This window comes from Poromitra crassiceps (assembly GCF_964638095.1).
Source record: "Poromitra crassiceps genome assembly, chromosome: 13".
Classification (NCBI taxonomy): Eukaryota; Metazoa; Chordata; class Actinopteri; order Beryciformes; family Melamphaidae; genus Poromitra; species Poromitra crassiceps.
Window position 1 is genome coordinate 16,226,335 of NC_139644.1, and position 23,281 is coordinate 16,249,615.

Below are 23,281 nucleotides of genomic sequence, written 5' to 3' on the forward strand. Positions count from 1 at the left end.
CAAACACATTTCAGCCAAAGTCTGGCAAAGAGAGAGAGAGACACACACACACAGGGTGACCAGATTAACTTGAACTCACCATCGCTTTCTGCTCCCGTGTTCCTTTAACCCTGACAATAACTACAAATGTCCAGTAGAGGCCATGGCTATGCTGCTCTGTGTCCACTTTGGCTCAAACGATGATGGCCAATTATGTTTGTTTGTAAGTGTGCAAAGTGAACTAGACACCGAGAGATGTAAAGCATAGTTTGTCTTTACTAACAGTACATCATGGTTTTTTTTGGGTGGAGCTGACTTTTTTTTTCCGCTGTGCTTTTGCCTTTGAAGAGAGATGGGAATCTTAGCGGAGAGGACACGAAGAAAAAGGAGCCAATAGACTAACCCAGATTTTTTCGCTGGCCACGGTAAAAATATAACAATGTATGCGCATACATAGACCCCAGAACAAGGACAGTTCATTTAACTCTCTCCTGCCTCTCCACTCAACTGATATGAGCCATTCATCACCGCCCACCTTCATATACAGTGTGCTGCGTAGGAAAGGACAGTGTGTGCGGGGTGTGTGTGTGTGTGTGTGTGTGTGTGTGTGTGTGTGTGTGTGTGTGTGTGTGTGTGTGTGTGTGAAAACAGATTAACGATAAATATCGTCAGTGTAGTCTGCACTTCTTGATCCTGTTGTATACTTCCCTTGCATTCATGAGATCCAGATTGGGATCTCTGGGATACAGTAGTAGGCGTCCAGCTAAGTCTCAGAGTGTGCTGCCACCTACTGCTCTTTTCATGAACATGTGTGTGTGCAGAACATCTGCTGTTCCTTAAATAGTGTGTGAGCGCTTGATGGGAGCTGGGTGCTTGCTCATGTTTTACTGTGTCCTGTGTGTGAATTAAGAGACTTGTGTTACGTCGTGCTGCTCGTCATCCCTTTACCCCCTGACAGACATGCAGCCTAATGGCGTGGGCTCAGATTCCCAGATTCTTCCATGCTATGTGATTCCCTCATGACTGTGGCAGTGTGACCAGACATTCCACAGTATAAACTTAGTCTTGTCAGGCCTGCTTGTTTGAAGATAGACTTGAGGGATTTTTTCTCCCCCTTCTGTCTTTTGAGGGAGAGTGTTTTTCCTGATCCAGACTCAATATTATATCATTTATATGGGGTTGAATTAATGATTAGGTCACCCCAAAATGAAAATTCATTCATGATCTATTCACCCCCATGTCAGTTGAAACCCCCATTGATGCAAACAGTATTATTAATGGCATTAGCCTCCGTAGTTCTGTCTCTGCCTTCTCCAAAATGAGCCTATTAAAGTTAACGGGCCATCTTTTTACAGCTCCAAAAAGCATAAATTGTCCATCACATGTCTTCAAACAGCTTGTGTAGCATAATCCAAGTATTTTGTCGCCAGACGGTGAGGGTGGGTCCAAAAAGTTACACATTTACTCCATTATTGTCACTGACAATATGCATCCAACTGTAGGGTGCATATGTTAGATCGTTATCAGTTATAGGCTACTTTGTTGGAGCTGTAAAAAGATGGTCTCGTTAACTCCAATAGTTTGGGAGAAGGCTAAGATGGAGGTATAGGGGCTAACTCGCTGTACGGACTTTATTTTCAATCAGACATGGGGGTGAGGAAATAAAGATTGGGGAATTTTGGGTGAACTATTCCTTTAATATGCATCCAATTATGTTCTTGTTGAATAAGGATTTGGATGCCTATGAGTGCTAGTTCAATCTGCTACTTGCAAATATTTATCCAAACTGCTGCTGGTATTGTCACCAGCTTAAAGACTGCTTACACTTATATACGTAGTGTGCCTAAATGGAATGCTATGTTTGCATACTAGATTCAAAGGCCTGTTCAAAAGCATAACTTAGGAAATGATATTAGCAAAAGAGTTGCTTTCCAGGCACTATCCCAACCCCCGCCCCCCCCCCCCGTAAAATGTTGCTACTGTCGGCCTACATGTTTGGTAGTTGAATTTCCTGCGATAATGAGGAAAAGGAATAATGCTGTCATGGTGCAGAAAGATTACTAATCATGGATTATCATTGGCTCATTCGTCATCCCTAACTTGGTAGATGTGATGTGGGGGGGGGGAGGTTCAAAGGAGGCTAGTAATGAGGACCCACGGTAGCAGGCAAGGTATCCACGGTTACATGTGGTGCATTAATGTATGTAATCTGTTACTCTGTGTCTGCATTAATGTCTGTAATCTGTTACTCTGTGTCTGTGACAAGACAAGGACATGTAGCGTGCTAATTAAAGGAACCTTTGAGTGCTCCTCCTTCACACAGGTCATATCTCATTAATGATGCTCCCAGTGCACGGGGAGTCATTCATTACTATCAATTTGGAAGAAAGGGCGAGTATGTAGGGATTTCCTATATCACAGCCGACATACATTGAATGAAACAGTACATACGGAAATAAACAATATGTATGGGACCCAGCTTCGGACGAAAATATTAGTCGCAGAATCCTCATTTTGAGGTTTATGTGGCAGATGCAAAAAGAGGAAAACAAAATGCAGTGCAGACACTTCAGCCTACTCTTCAAATGACCGGCACAGTGAAATAGAGAAACACAGCAGTTGTCAAGTGTGTCTGAAAGATTTCAAAACACACGTTTGAAAACATCAAATTTTATTTTTGAAATGTAGGCGAATTTACAAAAAAAAAAAAAAAAAAAAACTCAATGGCAGGTAAATGTCATGTACAATCCTAAATACAAAACAATATTATCATAAAAATAAACCACATCTTCAAAACGCTTTGATTTCTGAGACACCAAACACAGTCTGAAAAGATGCGTAGCTGAGCTCGTTCCTGCGGATAAGGAGTCGGCAATTGAAACCAAATCCCACGTTAGGAAAAGGAGGAATGCACAGCCTTCCGGTCAGTGCTTATACCTGGATGTCCAGTGCACACGACAGTCATACAGCAACCATCAAATGCTAAGTGCACAAGCAGGAAGGTTTGCTTGCAGTGAGAGCATTTTAGTAGCAAACAAAGCCTGGGGAATGTCTTTTAGTCCATAAAGGCTGTAAGTAACCCCCCTCTGCTCTACAGTCTACACACACAGGGCACAAGACAGTAAAACTACATTTCCCTACATGCTCATCAACCCCCATCCATACACATTTTGATTAAGGTTCAATAAATTCTAAGGAGCCCTGTCACAATGTGAAAGCAAAAAGATAATCCAAGTGCAAATCCTCCCAGAGAGACTGATCCATGTACTTCAACACAGTTCAGATTCAGCATGATACAACACCACATACTCTACCAGGAGACTAAACGAGTCATATTGACCGGCCTAAGAATAGCGTTTGGTTGCAGTTCTGCAATTCATACAGCAATGCTTTCATAATGCATACAACCAAGTTATTGGGAAAAAAAATTGATTCATCATCAACAATCAGTCACTATGAGGCTCTTACAGCAGCATGTAAACCAGACTGGTCAGAAATCAATTGGGTCACGCACAAAAAGGTTTCAAGTCGATCACACAGTTATTATTGCTAAAATGATTATCACTTATTTATTTATTTAGTCTAATGATGAACCCCCTCCAGATACCAGGCGAGGAGCTGGTCTCCATCCACAGATATGTAGAGACAACAGAGCTGTGAGATAGCATGAGAACTGGAGGCGGGTGGAGGACGAGCCGAGAGATGTGATTCACCATGTGATGCTCTGACATGCTTTAAGGGGCGTTCGGGTCCTCCGGTGGCCGGCAGAGGGGCTCTGGCTGTGGGGTGGTGATCATGTGTCTCTGCTCTGGCCTCTGCTCTGCAGGCTCTGGAAGTGGGCCTCCCTCAGGATGCGGTTGATCTGGTGGTAGGAGGCCTCCGACAGCTCCGAGGAGTCGGCCGCGCTGAGGGGGCTACAGGGGCCCGGGGCGCTGGGGCCGCCCACACTGTCCACGGCAGCACACTGACTGCTGCAGCTCCCCACCGCGTGCCCTGGACTGCTGATCCCACTGCTCTCGCTGTTGTTGGATGACTGCAATATGAGATAACATTTGTGCTGAGCCACAAAGCCATGGTCCATGTCAAGTTAACTATAGTTTCCTCAGAAGAAACCTCTTTACCTCACTTAAGTAAAGTGACAGTAATTTGTCAATCAGACCTTCTAGTTGTTTGTCATTTCTAAAGATTCTGTCATTATCTTTTATTTAAATTTTGTATAATGAGACATAGCCGATTTAATAGCATAAATTGTCAAACTATATCTGGCACAATAACATTTAATATACAGAACAGAATAACAAACTTAGATTATGCATTGATAAGAGAGAAAAGATGAACAGAGATGGACCGTGTGGTCACTTTTCATGTCAACACACACTAAACACACACAGTGAAATTCCTTCTTTGAGCATCTTGTGGGTTTTTCAAATCTCACCTGCACAAGTTGCTTCTCCTCTTGTGTTGTTGTGTTTTTGCTGCTTTCTTTTATCGTGCAAATAAATAAATAAAAAAGCAATGACAGACAGACCGAGCGCTCCAGAACACTGCGGCCACTGTGCACAGGCAAATATGAATGACGCATTTTTTACAGAATTAGACAATTATAATTAAAATATGTACAAACCATTTACAAGGAATTACATTGAATTAAATTGACCTGCTGTAGCCAGTGGCGTAAATATAGACAGTGCGGTTGCACTGAGGTAGAGGGGCCTGTGGAGAGAGCAGGCTTCTCAAACAACATATTGGGCAGATAATGGGCCCTTGCCAATTACTTAAATTGCAACCCCAGGCCAAGAAATACGCCTGTGTTCAAATAAGAACACACATTAGATATAAAGTGATACCATTTGTTATACAGTATATGCCCTCAAAAGGCAAAGCCATCTCTGTCAGTGTCATGGTTTAAAACTTTTTGTTTTTGTAAAATGGTCAGTAGCAATCTATGAAATGATATGCTTATTCAACATAATATCAGCATTATCAACATTAAACATGTTAAAAGTCAGCGGTCATTCCAGAACCACATTGAAATAGACATCAGGTGCTGATGCTTGTTTGACTGTCTGTTACCGGGTGTCAAGCGCTGCCCATGGTTCTGATAGCTTACTCTATGTGTCAGGGTCGTCGTCGGAAGACATGTGGACCTATTCGCGGGTAGTTGATGAAGCTGGGGTGTTGTGGAACTTGATGGTTGGAGCTGCACTGTTCGAGGTTTTGGGAACGGTTGCAGGTGGTATGATTGGTATGATTGGTACGACCCTTGATGAGAATTTATCAATCACTGGCCAAGGCCTGCAGGAGCAGGCCCTTATAGACTCGAATATGACATCACCTGTGTTATGACATCACATGTGTTATGACATCACCAGCGAGGCCATTGGAAGGCATGATTGAGACACTTGGTGGAGACACAGGTGGGTCACAGGTGGATCGTGACATCATCAGTGATCGATGACATCATAGTAGGAATGGTGACGTCATCCTAACAGTACCCTCCCCTCAACGGGCGTCACCCGGCGCCCGATCAGCCGCAAGGAAATCCCGAATGAGCGCAGCGTCAAGGATGAACCGGCGGGGAACCCAACTGCGTTCCTCGGGGCCGTACCCCTCCCAATCCACCAGGTATTCAAACCCACGACCCCTGCGTCGCCTGTCCAACAGCCGCCGGACCGTGTAGGCAGGGTGGTCGTCGATTAACCGAGGTGGCGGGGGGGCCGCCGCAGGAGGGCACAAGGGGCTAGAGTGGACCGGCTTGACCTGGGATACGTGGAAAGTATGGTTGATGCGACGGAGAGAAGCGGGTAGAACCAAGCGGACAGCCGCAGGGTTCACAACCCGCTCAATAACAAAGGGCCCGATAAAACGGGGCGCAAGCTTCCTTGACTCAACCTTCAAGGGAACGTTCCGAGACGAGAGCCACACTCTCTGACCCGCTGCATAGGCAGGGGCCGGTGTGCGGCGGCGGTTAGCCTGGACTTGCGTCTTGGCAGAGGAACGTAATAGCGATGCGCGAGCCCTCTTCCACGTGCGACGGCAACGGCGCAAATGTGTCTGCATGGAAGGCCTCTCTATTTGTCCCATACAATAGCCTAAGTAACTCATTCAACTGTAAAATCCAACCAACACTAGGGCCCATCAAAATGACTTGCACTGGTGCTGTTGTGACTACCTTACGCCACTGGCTGTAGCCCAGGCTGAACTCAAACCTTCCCCCTGGTCCGCACGGACTTTAAACCGGGTGCTCTCTTGAGCATAATCAAACGCATGATGTAGAGGATCCCCCCGCCCCAGTTTGCGACGGTTTTGCATCTTTGCCTCGGAGAGACGGCTTCTCATGGCCGTTATAATTTTGAAAGCTGAAGCTGTGCTCTGCTTCTTTGCTGCAAGCACTCGCTTCACCGAGGACATCTCGCATCCTTCTGTGCCTTGGAGCGTGTGGCTACTCTACCCGCAGATGCGTGCTCCAAGGTGCAGAAGGGAGAAATGTTCCTGGAAGAAATGTTGCCTGACTTCAAAACTCTGTCAGAAGTGGCGCTTTCGTGCCGGTAATTCCAGTTTCTAATCTGTCAAAATGACAAAACGGCATTCAGATTTTTCCGTCATTGTTGAAAGAATTTGGTAAAAGATAGAAAGTATTAACACCACTACTGATATTGTCTATATCCACTCCAGGCTGATATTGAATTTTATGTCCACACAAATGTATATGTGAAATTAAAGGATGTTTCAATGATTTTTGTTTTGTTTGGTAGGATTCAAACTGGCATGTTTTGGGGTAAGATGTGGCATTGGTCAAAATTAGATACAAAAGAAGCCTCATTTTTTTTACTCATGATTTTTTTATGTCAAGAAATCCTGGTGAAATTAATTTGAAAACTGCAGCTATATCTAGCTAAACATTCATCATAGGGTTTTCCTCAGGATGAAGGAGAGAGAGCCAGATAGATGGGGCAGATTGAAATTTGGGTCCTACAGTTTCATCTTTAAAAGTATTTTCAATGCCATCCATTTGTTTATAATAAAAAAAAAGTTTTCAAGGCCACCCATTTGTTTACAAAACGGCATTAGGGGCGGCATTAGCTCAGGAGGTAGAGCGGGTCGGCCAATGACGCAAGGGTTGGCGGTTCGATCCCCGCTCCCTCCCAGCTGCTGTTGTTGTGTCCTTGGGCAAGACACTTAACCCTCCTTGCTCCCGATGGTGTGTAGGCACCCTGCGTGGCAGCCTGCCGCCATCGGTGTATGAATGGGTGAATGTAGACTACCTACTGATTGTAAAGCGCTTTGGATAAAAGCGCTATATAAATGCAGGCCATTTACCATTTACAAAAACCTTTGGAGCCTTATTGTATTTTTCTCAAATCCAGAAACATTCAAGGATTTTCAGGCCCATTGATTGGGAACCCTGGAGGATATCTTTAAGTAGCCTAGACAAATAGTTATCAAGTCATATTTCTTCTTTAATTAAGTGGGACGGAGAACTGTTTGCCCAGTTGCAAGCTGACATGACAAAGCAGTGCTGAGAGATGCATGGACAGGTGACTGTCACTGCCAATAATGTACCTCAGAGTCCCAGGCATCCCGGCCTGGCTCGGGTGAGAGAGGATGAGCTCCATTCAGCCTTTTGGCTTGAGGCACCAGCTGGCCATTGTCCTCCCCACCACCGCTCCACTGCCGTTTCCTTTTTGACATACAGGAAAAATCATACACATGAACAAACATCTTTGATTTAAATAAAAGGGAGCAAGTGGGCAATCTCTGTCTGTTCTGTTCTCCATTTAAATTTTTGTCCCACTGATGATGTCATAGGCATTGTGACATCACTGATGATATGATGACGTGTAATCGAGCAAAACAGCTACTGACCACATAATACCCCAATAACCTGTAAGAAAACTTATTATTCAATTATTCAACACTTGAGATTGGAGTCTATCAAAAGTCAACAAGTAAAGTAACGTTAAGCAAACACAGGTTGGTCAGATCGTATCTATTTATATTTGGTTAGCTACAACAACAATGAATAAAAATAACACTAATATAACATACCTACCCAAGACATAACATTATAATAACGTTTGACGCTATTGTAATAGTGTTATGTCTTGCTATGTTATATTAGTGCTATTTTGGCTAAACAAAGACAACAGCTTGTCCAAATAGGGTTGTTTCAGACAAGATCATAGATATTGCGAAGATGCCGAAGCCCTCACCTGTTTTCAGTCAACATATGACGACATTAAATGCATCAATCTAGATGAGTTGTCTTTGTATTTATCTAACCAGAAAGGAGGCCCCGGCTAGTTGACGTTGTCGGTTGCAGTGACAGCGTTGTTTTCTGTCAGTCGTTGGCCTGTTCTCTTGAGTTAGCAGGCTGGCTAGCTGGCTAAATATTCGGCATAACGTTAGTCAATAACGTGCTCCTGTTAGCCATTTTGGTTATCCTAGCAAAAGCCGTCAAATACAAGCTTAGCTATTGGATGGGAAACAAAACTGGGCGTTATGTAGCGACGTAAAGTCACTCTTAGTAACGTTACAGATTTAGCTACTAACGATAGCTAACGTTAACTGGCACCACAGTTAGCTAAGATGGCTAGCTAAATGTTGCTCGAGCAGCAGCTAGTTACTCAGTGTTACCGATCCTTTTCAAGCACGACAAAGCAGTAAAGTTAGATGTTCAATTAACGTTAGTTGACCACAATATATACGTGTGGAAGAAAAACCAATAAGCTTGATTGATAGAAGCCTTATCGTCTCAGTGCAACAACCTGAGGGCGAGATTAACTATCTCTAGTTCAACCTGCTGTCCTGTCTGACAACCGACCGCGGCAGTTGTGTTTACATGGTACTGCGGCTGCGCAGCTCGCAGTGATGTTGCCTTTATGCTCGCTGATCAATATTGGAAAATAACAGACCGACAGGCTGGTCAGATCACCGACGCGTATGCTCTCAGGAAGAAGGGGGAACAACGACTTCGAATCAAAAATAATCTTATTTCGTTCAGATGTGCGTAGATGCATGTACTGTTTCCTCTCATTAGTTCTGATGCCAAATACAAAGTATCCCACCACTTTAGTTTACGAAGAACTATTGAAGGCACCATAAAAAAAACACTGCACAAGAAACAAGAACGGACGGGTTGCTGCCAATTAACTTCATGATTTATTTCCCTTATTAAACTATCGCATCATGTAGGCTATTCATACTAAATATTGCTATATTTGTTGTATGATTTAATTGTGAAACCAAGCAACAAATTGACATATTCATTACACCCAAAAGATGTCGCTGTTTACAAGAAATTAATTGAATACAGTACGGCCTATGCTTTTAACTGATACCCAAAATTAATGCATGCTTCTCGGATTGTCCCAGCAGCATGTGGTTAAACCACAATAAAACCAATTTTAGATGCAATGAAGCTGCAGCCCAAATAGCCGTTTAGGACATGGCAGTATGGGTATTGGGTAATGGACCGTTTCAAACATTTCTCCTCCAAATATTGGAAAAATATTTGTCTTTTGAATTTATTATAACGTATCAAGGAATTGCTGGTATAAAAACAGAATCTCAACGATTGATACCATACATTCCAAACCCGGAAGTTGCTGTCCAGCCAACCAATAGCGTGGAAAAACGCCTGCGCCAATGACTCCAGCGAAGGAAGGAGGTGAGATTAACTGGGATTTCACAGCAGCAGCGGCCTCATTATAATAAAGGAAAATAATCGAAATGGGCAGCAGCGACTCTAAACTGAACTTCAGGAAAGCGGTGATACAGCTGACAACGAAAACACAGGTAATTTACATGCAACATAATGGATTGCTCAGTGGCGACTAGCGCACCAGATATTCATTTGCGAGAGCATCACCGAGTATATGCTAACGCTCAAGATCTGGTGGCAAAACCTCATCCATATTATTTTGCCAAAAAAGGAAACATGTAGCCTAATCAATAGAGGACGATTTCGGCACCGTGGCCCAGCCCCAAATAATGTCAGTCTCGCTAACACATTTTGCTTGTTGCATAGCCATGACCGATTCTGTGATGCGTGTGTGAGCTGTCATTACCAAAAGGCTATTTATTTCTGCGTTTAGTGGAAAGATAAACACTATGGCGTAGACAAATCAATGCTGATGACGTATGTCCCATCAGAATGACCACGCTGCCAGATGCGGCAGGTGCACTGTGCTGAGATCAGTGCGCCAGATCATGTTTCCTCATGTTGTCTAATAGCTGCAAGAATAGAGCTTGTGTTTACATTACCATAGGGTAATCTTTTTTTGCCTATGTGCTATAATGCAAGACAAAACATAATTTATATTGATGATGTTGATAAATGCAAAATTGTATTTGAGCTTCCTTGAAAAATCTCAAATCTGATTAACATAAAACGCCTCATTTGGTCCAGATAAAGCAGTATGGGAGATGGGAATTGTAGTGTAAACATTATTTCCTCCAGCCAGTGGAAGCCACAGATGATGCCTTCTGGGACCAGTTCTGGGCAGACACCACCACCACGGTCCAGGATGTTTTTGCACTGGTGCCAGCTGCAGAGATAAGAGCTGTTCGAGAGGAATCCCCTTCAAATCTAGCAACTCTTTGCTATAAGGTACATGAGCGACACGTCATGGTATGATGTTTATGTATTGATTACATGTAGGCCTAATCTTGTTTGTACAAGGCTTTAGGGAGAAGCAGAATAGTTATTATTCTTGTAAAGAGGCATAGCCGTGGAATAGTGTTGTTATGAAACAGTGCAGGGTTTTTGTTTTTGTCAGTGAGTCACTCAGTGCCTACTGCTCCCACATCTAGGAAAGAAGAAAGTCAACTTCCCCTCCCTTCCTGTCTCCAGCTCCAAGCTTCCTTTTGAAGCTGCCTATCAGAAACAAAACATACATACTAACTGCTCCCTAATGAAATAAAGAGGAGGAGCCAACGATAGCCCTATAGCAGGGTTTTTGGCTTGTGCCCCTACTTTGACATCACAAAAATCTAGGGACCAGTGACATCGTCAGTGATGTCACATAGTGATGTCACTTCTTTTCCCCCCGCAGAATTTTGACTTTAATCTGAGAATTCTGACTTAATCTCAAAACTCTGACTTTTTTCTCAAAATTCTGACAGTCACTCGGAATTCTGACTTTAATCTCAGAATTCTGACTTTATTCTCAGAATTCGGATTTAAAGTTATAATCTCAAAGATTTTAATCTAAAAATAAAATAAAGAATAAGAGTCACAATGTTGATTGAGGCTATGGTCCATTGATGGAAGCCTTTGCAGTATATAGTGACATTAGTAATGTCACATAATGCAACACTGTTTGGATCTCACATGCAATTACCACTCATCGCCAAGGTGTCACCCAAGAGAACAAATCTGAAATCTTAGACATTATCAACTCACAATTTAAGGGGGGAAAAAAAAGAAGAAAAAGAACGCAAGTGACCCTGATCATCTTCGGTAGTATTAAATTGTGTGTGGTGATTTTTTATTATCATTATTTTTTAAGAAATTGCAGGCGACCCGATTTGAATTCCAGGCGACCCCACTTAGGGTCGCGACCCTAAAGTTGGGAACCACTGCCCTATAGGATTAAATGTTTTTTTGTTTACCTACGTCAGACATGGCTTGCAGCATGCTGTTGATTATGCAGACATAACTGAATAAACTTAAAAAGTAAAAACCTTATTAAAGGTCCAGTGAAATGAGAATCACATTTCCCCATCTCATTGTATTGTATCTCATTGTAAAATCAGGATGCCTCAAAGTATTGTTGAGGAGTGACCAAGATCTAGCGCTGGATCTTTCTCCCCCAGTGACAAAAACATACTGTTAACATCCAGTGGATGGAACAGTTATGCTCACTCTGTTTTACAAGCTTTGTCTGCACTGCTCATTTTCAGGAGGGCTCAAACAACTGGCACCAATAAACACTTATCTACTGTACTGTACAAGTAATTTGATGTTGAAGAAAGAAATAGTACAATTGATTTTAATGGACAAAGATGTCACAAACTCACAGGTGTTTGTTTTGGTGCTAAGCATGAAGGGATGGGTATTGTTCCGTTTTTCTCCTGATACCTGTGCTAAAAACAATACCTTTAAATTGGTACCGGTGTCTAAACGGTGCCCTGTTTGTGTGAGTGTGTTCTTCATCGTCGTCTTCTGGCAACCAGCTTGCAGGTGTTGAGTGTGTGTTAGAGATGGAAATTAAATTAATTGAATGAAAATAAAATTATCAAAATATTGGGGGCAAATTTTGCCCCTGGTTTTTAGGGGCATTCTGAGATTTGTTGGGGGCATTTTTGCCCTTGCTCCTGGCTAAATTCCTACACTGACTGGTTGAAAAGTTACCGGTACCATAGTAGTACCAGGGTTTCGGTACCCAACCCTAAGCATGACAGGGCCTTCTTAACCTACTGAGAACTGGATGGGCAGAGAGAAATTTGCTTGCCTAGTGTCCAGCCCCCATGAATCACAGTTAGCACATTTTGAATTTGCATGGCGATTCACAGCGGTCTGGACACAAGCATATCCACCGGCAGTTATTTCACTTCATGGAAGCTGGACACCAAGCAATAAATAGGTAACAAAGCAGTTATAACAACTTGGATTAACCATGAAATACAGATAAAATTGCATTAGAAATTAGGGCTGTGCAATAAAATTGATACAGCAATATATCATGCTATTTCTTTCCGCAATACTGTATCGATATTTCAGAAAAATATCATGATATGTCGCTGTATCGATTTTTTGCACAGCCGTGTGTTCAGGGACACAATAAGAATACTTATTTATTTCAGTCTGTTCAGTAACACAGTGTGCAACTGTGCAAATGTGCAAATACCGTTCTAATAAATTGGAATGACATTTTTGAATTAAATGTTTTGACTCAATTTGTCTACCAAGTTATCAATATACTGTAATGCAATGTACATATTATTACACTACCTGGGTGGTACACAGCAAGTTGTATTTTCAGCTCTATTTTAAAATTTCCAGTAAATTATGTAGAGTATTGCAATATATCGCAATATGTATTGTATCGCAATGTATCATGATACAATCGTATCGTGACCCATGTATCGTGATATGTATCATATGTTGAGGTCCTTGCCAATACCCTGCCCTATTAGAAAAACACCATAACAAACTTCCACTGACTGAATGAAAATCATGACACTGATCAGTGGGTCTTTAATGTAGTGTGTGTTTGCCTCTATAGTTTGTCTAACCCTCGCACACATGTACCCCCTGGCCACATGCCTCTGTCCTTCAGGCAGTGGAGAAGCTGGTGCAGGGGGCCGAGTCTGGCTGTCCGACGGAGAGGGAGAAGCAGGTGGTGTTGAACTGCACCCGCATCCTGAGCCGCATCCTGCCCTACATCTTTGAGGACCAGGACTGGAGGGGATTCTTCTGGTCCACTGTGCCAGGCGCTGGACGGGCTGGGGTGAGTTCTGGTCCACTGTGCCAGGCGCTGGACGGGCTGGGGTGAGTGGCAGAGTAAAGGAAGCCTATGATGGTTAGTTGTTTTAGTCCTCTGAAACATAAATTCACGGAAGTATCAAGACCTGTTCATCACTCTTAAAGGGCCGGTTTGCCGATTTTCAACCAGCTTTGTGTCATTACAAAATCAGTAGTATTATGCAAATTAACAATGTCGCCATCTTGCCTGGACTGAGAGCTCCGCGTTATTATGGATCCCACATCTCTTCTAGGTAAGACCCGCCCTACTCTGAACGCCTGACATTGCCTCTGATTGGCTTACCCTGATATTCTTACTCTAACCCCAACCAATCGTCATTGCTCATGGCTAAACCCAACCAATCACCACTCCTCATGCTTAAACCCAACCTCCTCGTGCCTAAACCCAACCCAAACAGAGGCAGAGTAGGCCGGGTCTTGCCTAGAAGAGATGCGGCATCCATAATAACGCGAGAGCTCCCCATTCATTCACAGAACTTCCTGGACCAAATGACATCATAATGAATGTCAGGAAGCAATAATGTTAGTGACGGTAATAGTCATAGTCATACTGACAATGACAGTGACAGTAATAGTGACACCATGGCAAAACTGTTCCAAATGACATCATATGACATAATTTGGACCAGGAAGTCCTGAGAATGAATATATACAGTATATATACTACTGATTTTGTAATGATACAAAGCCGGTGAAAATTGCCAAAGTGGTCCTTTAACACTGCAGAGTGTGTCACCGCGTGATCTTACCGCCAACGCCACGAGACAGTTGTTTGTTACTAAAACGGTATGATAGAGCGGTGACGAAAATGCATCAATATTCTCATCCTGTGTCCCCGGTGCCTCCTCAGCCCTCTGCTATAATGAATGTGCCGGGGCTGTAAGCCTCTTCTGTTGATGAAGGCAAGCCCTTTACTCACTTTGGTAATTGGTTTGCTCATTCCAGCTGTAGTGTAGAATTCAGAGGAGCATCATTTCCATTTCCCTGTAGAGAAAGATGAAAAGGAAATATGATGCAACACCATCAGAGCCATGAACATTCATTCAATGCTACCCGTCACTAAGGTTGTCAAAGTATTGATAGTATTGATCAGTATCGATATATATATATATATATATATTTTTTTTTAATGGATACAATACTTATTTGGTATCATAATAGTATCGATACAAAAAAATAAAGGAAACTGATAGAATACTCTTTTGCAATAGTATCGATACCTGCAGTGCTTTGTCTTAATGAAAAATCAAACATAGTACTATCATTGGTGGGTATCTGTTGCTTCAATAAGCTAACATTGTTCTGATAGGCTGATGACTAGAGGAGGGGTAATCTGCTGTGTAAGTGCAACGTTTTTAATGAGTTCTATCGGGCCTAGATTATGGGGAAGCGTAGGTCCGTCCATCTGTCTTTGTTTATTTTTATGCCTCTTGGCCGGCCCCTCCCACCCAGGTCATAAAGTCTATTAAGGCCCTCCCCCTTGGCAGAAGACTGATGTCTGGCAGTACCACAACCTCTCATCACGGGGACACTTTCTATCCAATTGCCATCTGCCTCTTCGACGAGACCCGAAAGCCCTCACAAATATAGACTTTATCACTTCCTCCCGATGTTCCCTGAGCACAACCGGCTTAGTAACAGGCTGGGGTTCTCCCCCACGGACCTTATCCACACACCTGCCCCCCATCCTATGTCACTTTAAAGGACCTTATATTTTGCACTTTATAATTTGTGATTGTTTGACTGTATTGCTTTATCTTCCACTATTGATCTGACCGCTGCGCTGCATACCGGTACTTGCACTAAGTCACATTCCTCGTTTCTAATCTGATTACTTACTGTGGCTATTAAAGTGAATCTTGAATCTTGAATCTTGTGTTGTCATTTCTTACCCCGTGGTATCGAAAATGGCATCTGTATCGAAGTTAGAAATTCTACTATCGTGACAACCCTACCCGCCACAGAATAATGCTCCACATCTAGCCCTCTCTCGTAACGGGACAAGCCCGTCTTTTATTGTCACACGAACACCACAATACATGCATGCGGCCACAACACACTCATGCTGACGGTGGCCGGTGAAAAGTGTCCTCTGCATTTAACCCATCCAGGCATGTCCTTTCCTCCGAGGGGCAGGCCAGGAGCAGTGGTTGCTTTCTCGTACAGCGCCCCGGGGACCAACTTCGGATGTTGTCGTCACTGGTCGGATGACGATGACGATCTGATCTTCTGCATGTTTTTAGTGGGGGGGTTATATACGGAGGAACCCCCTGGGGGGTACGGGGAGAACATGCAAACTCCACACAGAGAGAAAGGCCCTTACGACGAGATAACCCACCTGGGCAGTAGGCACTGAAGATATGGGGGGGAACACAACCACAGCGCTCACAGTGTCCCAGGCGAGAATCGAACTCAGGACCTTCTAACTGTGAGGCGACAGCGCTACCGACTGCGCCACCGTACCCCCTGATCCCATTCATGATTGTGTGCCTCCCTTTTTGTCTCCTTCCCAGACAGATGAGATGGATGATGATGACGGAGCTCGTCCACTGGCTGAGTCGCTGCTCCTGGCTATCGCTGATCTGCTGTTCTGCCCTGACTTCACTGTGCACAGCCACAGGAGAGGCCCTGTGAGTAGCCTCTCGCCCTGCCCGCAACGTCACCAAAACGTGTCGTTTCGTCGCCACCCTGCACACGTGAACGATCTCTGACAGTTAGCCGGAACATAGTTTGACACACCTTCACGTTTCACAAGGTTGCGCTAGGTTTGATATATAAATGTGTTTCCAGAAGCAGTGCTTCCTTCTTCCTGGTGGAAAACGAACCTGTCACCCGAGTTTGTCTGAAGAGAGATTGTTGAAAGAGATCCCAGAGTGTGAATACACCACTGGCCTCACCGGAAAGTGTTCTTTGTCTCATTAGCAAGAATGGAATGTTGTGTGTCAGACTGCAGCGTAGCTCTTGACAAGGAAAAGCCTCCATCTTAAACATCCTGGATAACATGCGACCTTTGTTGACCTTATTACCATTTCCTCTCTAAATCAGTGATGCTCAACGTGGGGTCTGTGGTTGTCCTGTTCCAGGTGGTCCCTAGCAAAATTATGAATTGTTCAATTTCACCATTATTTAATTGAGAAGAAGTTAACACACACATTTCACTCATTTACAGCCATGGACAAAATTCTGGACAAGATCATATCTAACAATAAAAATATTCTCACATTTGGGTCTGAGAGACAACATTTCATTGAATGGGGGTCCGTGGCACTAATGTGTCCTATATGAAAAAGATTGAGAATTACGCTCGAAATCACATGACTGAATACAGGAAGACCAGATACAGATCCTGAGGCCCTTGAGGGAAAGTATAGCCCAGCATCATGCAATGTCACTGAGAACATGTTAAACCCAGTACCTAATATATGAGAGAATTTTATTTGTCTCTTCTTGAGTAACTCAAGTGGATGTCTTTTGACGCCCCATCCAGGACTCGGTGGAGGACATGCAGTCTCTAGACAGCTGTGAGTACATCTGGGAGGCAGGGGTGGGCTTCGCACAGTCCCCCCCTCTCAACTACATCCATGACCTGAATAGGTGAGTCACGGTGTTCGGTGCCTTTGGTGTGCTTGCTCGGCAATGTGTTGTTGTTTACTCTCTCATCTTGACTTTTGACTGACCTTTGACCTTTGTCTCCCGCCTCTCCATGTCTTCCTCTGTGATCCTCATCAGGACTGAGTTGCTGAGGTTGTTGCTAACCTGTTTCTCTGAGGCGATGTACCTGCCTCCTTCATCAGACAACAGTGTTCTCAACCCCTGGGTGACTTTCTTCTGCTCCACAGAAAATAGGTAAGTAAAGGTAAAGGTGAAGTCCCACTGATTGTCACACACCTGAGTGTGCGAAATTCGCAATAGCTGCGACCACATATGGGAATTTCCGAAATGCAGGATGGCAGGGGTTGGCCCCACCCTACTCTGCCTCTGCCACGTCCACCCTGCATTTTGAAATGTGCCTCCCACCTCCCCCTTTTAGCCAGTTGGCATGAACACAAATACACACATTCACACACGCACACACACACACACACACACACACACACCTACACACACACACACACACACACACACCCACACGCACACACACACACACTTGACCTCCATGCCAAATTGTAACCTCCGGCCCTGCCATCCTGCATTTGGAAATGTGCACAAAGTCCCACGCGTGTTCTTAACATGTTCCTCACATGTTCCTCACATCTTACTCCCTAGGCACGCCTTACCGCTGTTCACCTCTCTGCTCAACGTGGTGTGCGCCTATGATCCAGTGGGCTACGGCATCCCCTACAACCACCTGCTCTTTTCCGACTACCGGGAGCAGCTGGTGGAGCAGGCTGTGCAGATCCTCATTGTCACATTGGAGCACGAGGGAGGGCCGGCCCACCGCTCTGCTTCCCCTTCCAGCATGGAGGAGCATGAAGTAAGACACCAGAACCGTCTATTTGGATTACCAGGGCGTCCGGGGTAGTGTAGCGATAGATTCCCTGCCTACCAACATGAGGCTCTCAGGTTTCGAGCCCCCGTGTTACGTCCGGCTTGGTCGGGTGTCCATATTGGATGTGTCTGCGGGTGGGAAGCCGGATTAGGGGTATATGTCCTGATCGCTGCATTATTGCCTCCTCTGGTCGGTCGGGTCGCCTGTTCGGGGGCGAGGGGAACTGGGGGGAATAGCGTGATCGTCCCACGTGCTACTTCCTGCCGGGGAAACTCCTGTCTGTCAGGTGAAAAGAAGCGGCTGGCGACTGCACATGTATCGGAGGAAGCATGTGCTAGTCTCCAACTCCTCTCCCCAGATCAACAGAGGTGGTGGAGCAACAACCGGGACAGTGTTACAGTTTTACAGTTTATTTGTTTATTTAGACGGGACAGTGCAAAATTAATGGACACAAAGAACATAATCAGAGTGTAAAAATTGCAGGAGGAATTTGCCAAGTACAATTATTGGGGAGAAAAACCCAAAATCCAAAGGGGGTGGAAATAAGATTAAAAAGGTAAATGTCCTTTCTCTCTCTTTGCAGTCTACAGGCCCTGACAACCTGTTTGTGAATTATTTGTCGAGAATTCACAGAGAAGAGGTACTCATTCTCTTTATTTTTTTCCATAAAGCACAAGCAGATCTGGCCTGTAAAGACCTCTTGTCCAAAACCACTGTTGTGTCTCCCCATCTGCATCTGCAGGATTATGACTTTGTGCTGAAGGGCCTAGCTCGTCTTCTGACCAACCCGCTGGCTCAGACCTACCTGCCCAACTCTACCAAGAAGATCCAGTTCCACCAAGAGCTGTTGGTGCTCTTCTGGAAGCTCTGCGACTTCAATAAGGTTGGGGAACACACTTAAAGATGGTTATTTTAAAGTAATTCCTAGCCTAGTTGAGTCAGAGGGCTTCATTTAGCCGAGCGGCCAAGCGTTATAGTGTCGAGCCCTGCACGCATGCATGCGCGTTTCAACAATGGCCATGGTTGCTGTATTCAGTGTAGTCTCTCCTTTGTGTTCCCACGGCAGAAGTTCCTGTTTTTTGTCCTGAAGAGTAGTGACGTGCTGGACATTCTGGTGCCCATACTCTTCTATCTGAATGATGCCAGGGCCGACCAGTGTGAGTATTATTTATTATCTATTGCCTTTTTATCAGGAAAATTACACCCTACAAGCCTTCAATATCCTTATGCATTTTTTCTCCTTCTGATGTGTATACTTCTTGGCGGCAGCCCGCGTTGGACTCATGCACATCGGTGTGTTCATCTTGCTGTTGTTGAGTGGGGAGAGAAACTTTGGCGTGCGTTTGAACAAGCCCTACTCTGTCCACGTGCCTATGGACATCCCAGTGTTTACAGGGACCCATGCCGACCTGCTGATAGTGGTAATAAAAAATATATATATATATAATAATGATAATAATAATAATAATAATAAATAATGATAATAATAAAATGCTACATTTGCACCATCTTGAATACTGATGTCCCTGGTGTTTACACAGTGCTTATATAAGCTTCTCTGTTTGTTTTGCAGGTGTTCCACAAGATTATAACCAGCGGGCACCAGCGTCTGCAGCCTCTGTTTGACTGTCTGCTCACCATCATAGTGAATGGTGAATAGCTTTGGCTCCCTCTGTTGGGCAGTGCACAATAAGATATTATTTTCAACACCCAAGTGTTTAAAACAGCATTTATCAGCCTCATAATAAATGGATATCATGTTTTTTTTTTCTACATTTGCTCTCCTTCCACTTCAGTGTCTCCCTACCTGAAGAGTCTGTCTATGGTGGCAGCTAATAAACTGCTCCACCTGCTGGAGTCGTTCTCCACCAACTGGTTCCTCTTCTCTGCTGCGCAGAATCACCACCTTGTGTTCTTCCTGCTCGAGGCATTCAATAACATTATCCAGTACCAGTTTGATGGTGAGAGAAACCTTTCAAATGTTTGACAGATGATTGATTACGTCTCTCATGGATTACATTTCTTTGTCCAGACTTTAATGATCTCATGTTACAGAATTCTGGGCTTGAATGGACTTTCCATGGAAAATAAAAGTTTAGGTGGCAAATTTAGACGGACTTTGCAGTGCACCTATAAATGTATTCTGCTCTTACCCACCTCCAGGAAACTGCAACCTGGTGTACGCCATCATACGCAAACGTAACTTGTTCCACCAGCTGGCCAACCTGCCGTCTGATTCCGGCTCCATCCAGAAGGCTTTACAGAGGAAGAGGAAGTCACCCAATGTAATTTCCCGTACCAGCTCCCAGGAGACGGTCTCCATGGAGGGCTCCCAACCTGCTGTGCCCGCAGAGCCGGGCACATTGAAGACCAGTCTGGTCGCTATACCAGGTACAGGATGCCCTATATGGATGCTATTTGGATGTTACTATTTGAATGGTAAAGGACTATACCAACCTTTTGGGAAATTGGCTCATTGGTCAACTTATCTTCTACGTGTTACGATATAGCCAGTCTACTCAATGATCAAAATCAATCTCTCGTGTCTCTGGTACATACATTATCTCTGTTCTGTCCACATGCTAGCATGTTGCACGGAGGGAACTAGCATTGTCTATCATAATAAGATAAGACCTTTTAGTAATCCAGAATTGTTTTTTTCTGCCAACCCTCTTGATACATGAAGGTTAAGAAGACCTGTGGGCAAAGTTCTCAAAAGGTTTATGCAGTCCTTCAAAAAACAGCAAGTTATCTTAACAAAATGTTAAAGAATGATTGCTTTTGGCTTTATCATGGCTCTTCTAATGGATGTGCGGACCATGGTTTTCTGCAGCCATTGATAAACTGACGGAGAAGTCCCAGGTATCAGAGGATGGAACCATGGTGTCAGTTCCAAAAACAGATGGCTCACACACACTCCCCTCAGACCCAAGTGCCACCGCTGGGACCAGTGACACAGAGTCCAATTCAGGCAGAGACAATGAAGTAAGCGTGTGTGTGTGTGTGTGTGTGTGTCGTGTGTGTGTCGTGTGTGTGTGTGTGTGTGCGCGTGCTTGTTTGTATGTAATCATAATGTTGCACTTAATCAAATCGGCTTTTGTTCCCTACTATCAGGATGTTTTCTACACTGAGGCTGAAATGGAGAGAAGACGTTTGTCAAGTGCATCTTCAACATCCTACTGGGCCCCCACACCAGAATGGGTCAGTAACGTCTGTTGTCTTCAATCTCCCCTTCAGTATTTGGTAGAAGTTGGAGGTTTCATCAAATTAATATTTGACCACATCTGACCCTTTAATCGTAGGTCCTCTCCTGGAAGTGTAAACTCCCCCTGCAGACGATCATGCGTCTGCTGCAAGTGCTAGTCCCCCAAGTGGAGAAGATCTGCATCGACAAGTATGTAATCACTTCTCATCCTTCTGGGTCAGCACAGCAGGAACAAGGATCCACTGGCTGTCGTTGATGTGTTACTGGATTCGCTGACTCATAACCTTTCTATATTACATTTCTTGAAGTTGTCCTTCTCCTATTCATTTCCCTTTAGAGGCTTGACAGATGAGTCGGAGATCCTGAAGTTCCTCCAGCATGGCACCCTAGTGGGCCTGCTGCCAGTTCCTCACCCCATCCTCATCAGGAAGTATCAGGCCAACGCAGGCACTGCCATGTGGTTCCGCACCTACATGTGGGGTGTGGTCTACTTGCGGTAAGTCAGGCATGAGAGCTGAGCATTATGCAGACTGTAATCTTTGCCTAATGAATGAACATTAAGATCGTGTTTTTTTTTTTTTAGCAACGTGGACCCGCCTATCTGGTATGACACTGATGTCCGCCTCTTTGAGATCCAGAGGATGTAGACAGGGAGGTTCTATTTTTTTTCGACTGAAAATGGGACTGGTCAGCTCCAGGAGTCCTGTTCGCTTTGGTTATCTGCTGGTTCCCCAGTAAACTTCACTGTGTTTAAGTTGCCTCGTAATCATCATCATAACGCTTGCCCCTTACACCACCAACTGGTCGGAGAGTCATCCATACGCGTCATCAGATGAAGAGGGGAGATGATTGATTGATCGATCGGTATTTATAAACAGTACATTTCCTCAGACCTCAAGACCACAGAATGTGTTTCCAAGCACTGAGACTGGTGTTTGCTAATGGTTATTTTCCAGACAGTGTAAAAGAGAGTGAAAATATTGTTTCAAGTAGCCTTGGTGTTAGAAATATGATGCTGTCTTAATGGAAGTCTGTATAGCTATCTTGAATGGCGCATTGGTTTCATATTGTCATTATTTGCCATGCTTCAAAGTGAACTTACACTTATCTTCTGTTACGTATGGTTGTAGTTATGTGACTGACAATGTAACCGAATAGAACTTTGAAAACATATTTAATACCAAACTATACAGACTGTTTTTATGTAAATTATATGACTAGATTTTGTCTTAAGTTATGCTCGAGCTGGGTATGCTGTATATACAATACTTGATGTTCGAAGTTGTATTTTCCTTAAATTATCCTGAAAATATATATTGAAAAGCATTGTGTTGGTCACGGTACCATGGGCTGTATGCTTTTAGTCAAGGGGAATCTCAATCACTGATGTCAAAGTATTTATTTCAACACTTAAGCCTTAAGTGTTAAGTCTTAAGGCAAGACCATTCAGATGTTACAGGCTTGGATTTTCCTTTAACAGCTCAAAACTTATAATTGAAGGAATTGGTCCAGATTGTCAATTTTGGTGGAATTCCCAGGGAGGACACTTTTTTTACACTGCATTTCGAAGACTGCTTATTTCCTTCTTGACCAGTAGGTGACACTATGTCCCCAACCATCAATCCTGTTATGGGTTCTAAAGGTTTAACATTTTAGTTGCTCATTTATGCTGCCATTATTAGTTAAATCTTTTCTACGCGTAGTCACTGAACAATGATCCTATATAGAAGGGAACATAACTTTTTGGTAAAACCATCAACACAAATGTATGCTTAACAGTTGGATATGGCTATTAGCTATAGACATTCTCTCTGAATTAGGGCTATACAAATAAACTAGACTTGATATTAGATGCCCAATTTTACCAGGTGTCCATGAACTCAAGTCTGTCTCACTGCTCGAGTTCACGTGGAGTTTTTCTCAGGTTGTTGAGGCCTAGTTGGTTTTTACTTTGTTGCCCTCTAATCCTGGCAGTATAAAAGTGGCACTCCATGGGTGGTAAACTTCCAGCCATTGTCATTTTCCCTGTCCAACAAGAGCATCTCCATCACAGCCCTGCCCGTACAGCACTGAGAATACATCACAGTCCTGCCCGTACAGCACTGAGAATACATCA

General features: G+C 44.0%; 2 protein-coding genes across 4 annotated transcripts; one reads left to right on the top strand and one right to left on the bottom strand.

Annotated features, from left to right (window-relative positions):
* Positions 1-2,669: 2,669 nt before the first annotated feature.
* On the bottom strand, positions 2,670-8,783 carry LOC310787373 (uncharacterized protein). The gene is made up of 3 exons (XM_083648772.1): positions 8,193-8,783; positions 7,543-7,660; positions 2,670-4,012 (listed from the first exon to the last, which is right to left on the bottom strand). The coding sequence occupies exons 1-3, from the start codon at positions 8,207-8,209 to the stop codon at positions 3,773-3,775; spliced, it is 375 nt and encodes a 124-aa protein (XP_083504898.1). The 5' UTR covers positions 8,210-8,783; the 3' UTR covers positions 2,670-3,772.
* A 928-nt stretch (positions 8,784-9,711) lies between these two features.
* hid1a (HID1 domain containing a) lies at positions 9,712-21,812 on the top strand (the record flags this gene model as incomplete). Of its 3 annotated transcripts, none has more annotated exons than XM_083648718.1 (19): positions 9,712-9,777; positions 10,442-10,591; positions 13,266-13,436; positions 15,985-16,101; positions 16,959-17,065; positions 17,201-17,317; positions 17,738-17,945; positions 18,544-18,600; positions 18,703-18,843; positions 19,027-19,117; positions 19,230-19,381; positions 19,534-19,612; positions 19,757-19,921; positions 20,124-20,351; positions 20,794-20,963; positions 21,075-21,161; positions 21,263-21,354; positions 21,503-21,661; positions 21,749-21,812. In XM_083648718.1, the coding sequence occupies 19 exons, from the start codon at positions 9,712-9,714 to the stop codon at positions 21,810-21,812; spliced, it is 2,421 nt and encodes an 806-aa protein (XP_083504844.1). The 3 variants fall into 3 exon arrangements, with proteins under 3 accessions (XP_083504844.1, XP_083504845.1, XP_083504843.1); XM_083648719.1 differs by having other exon boundaries at positions 20,794-20,957; XM_083648717.1 differs by having other exon boundaries at positions 20,794-20,945.
* Positions 21,813-23,281: the final 1,469 nt, after the last annotated feature.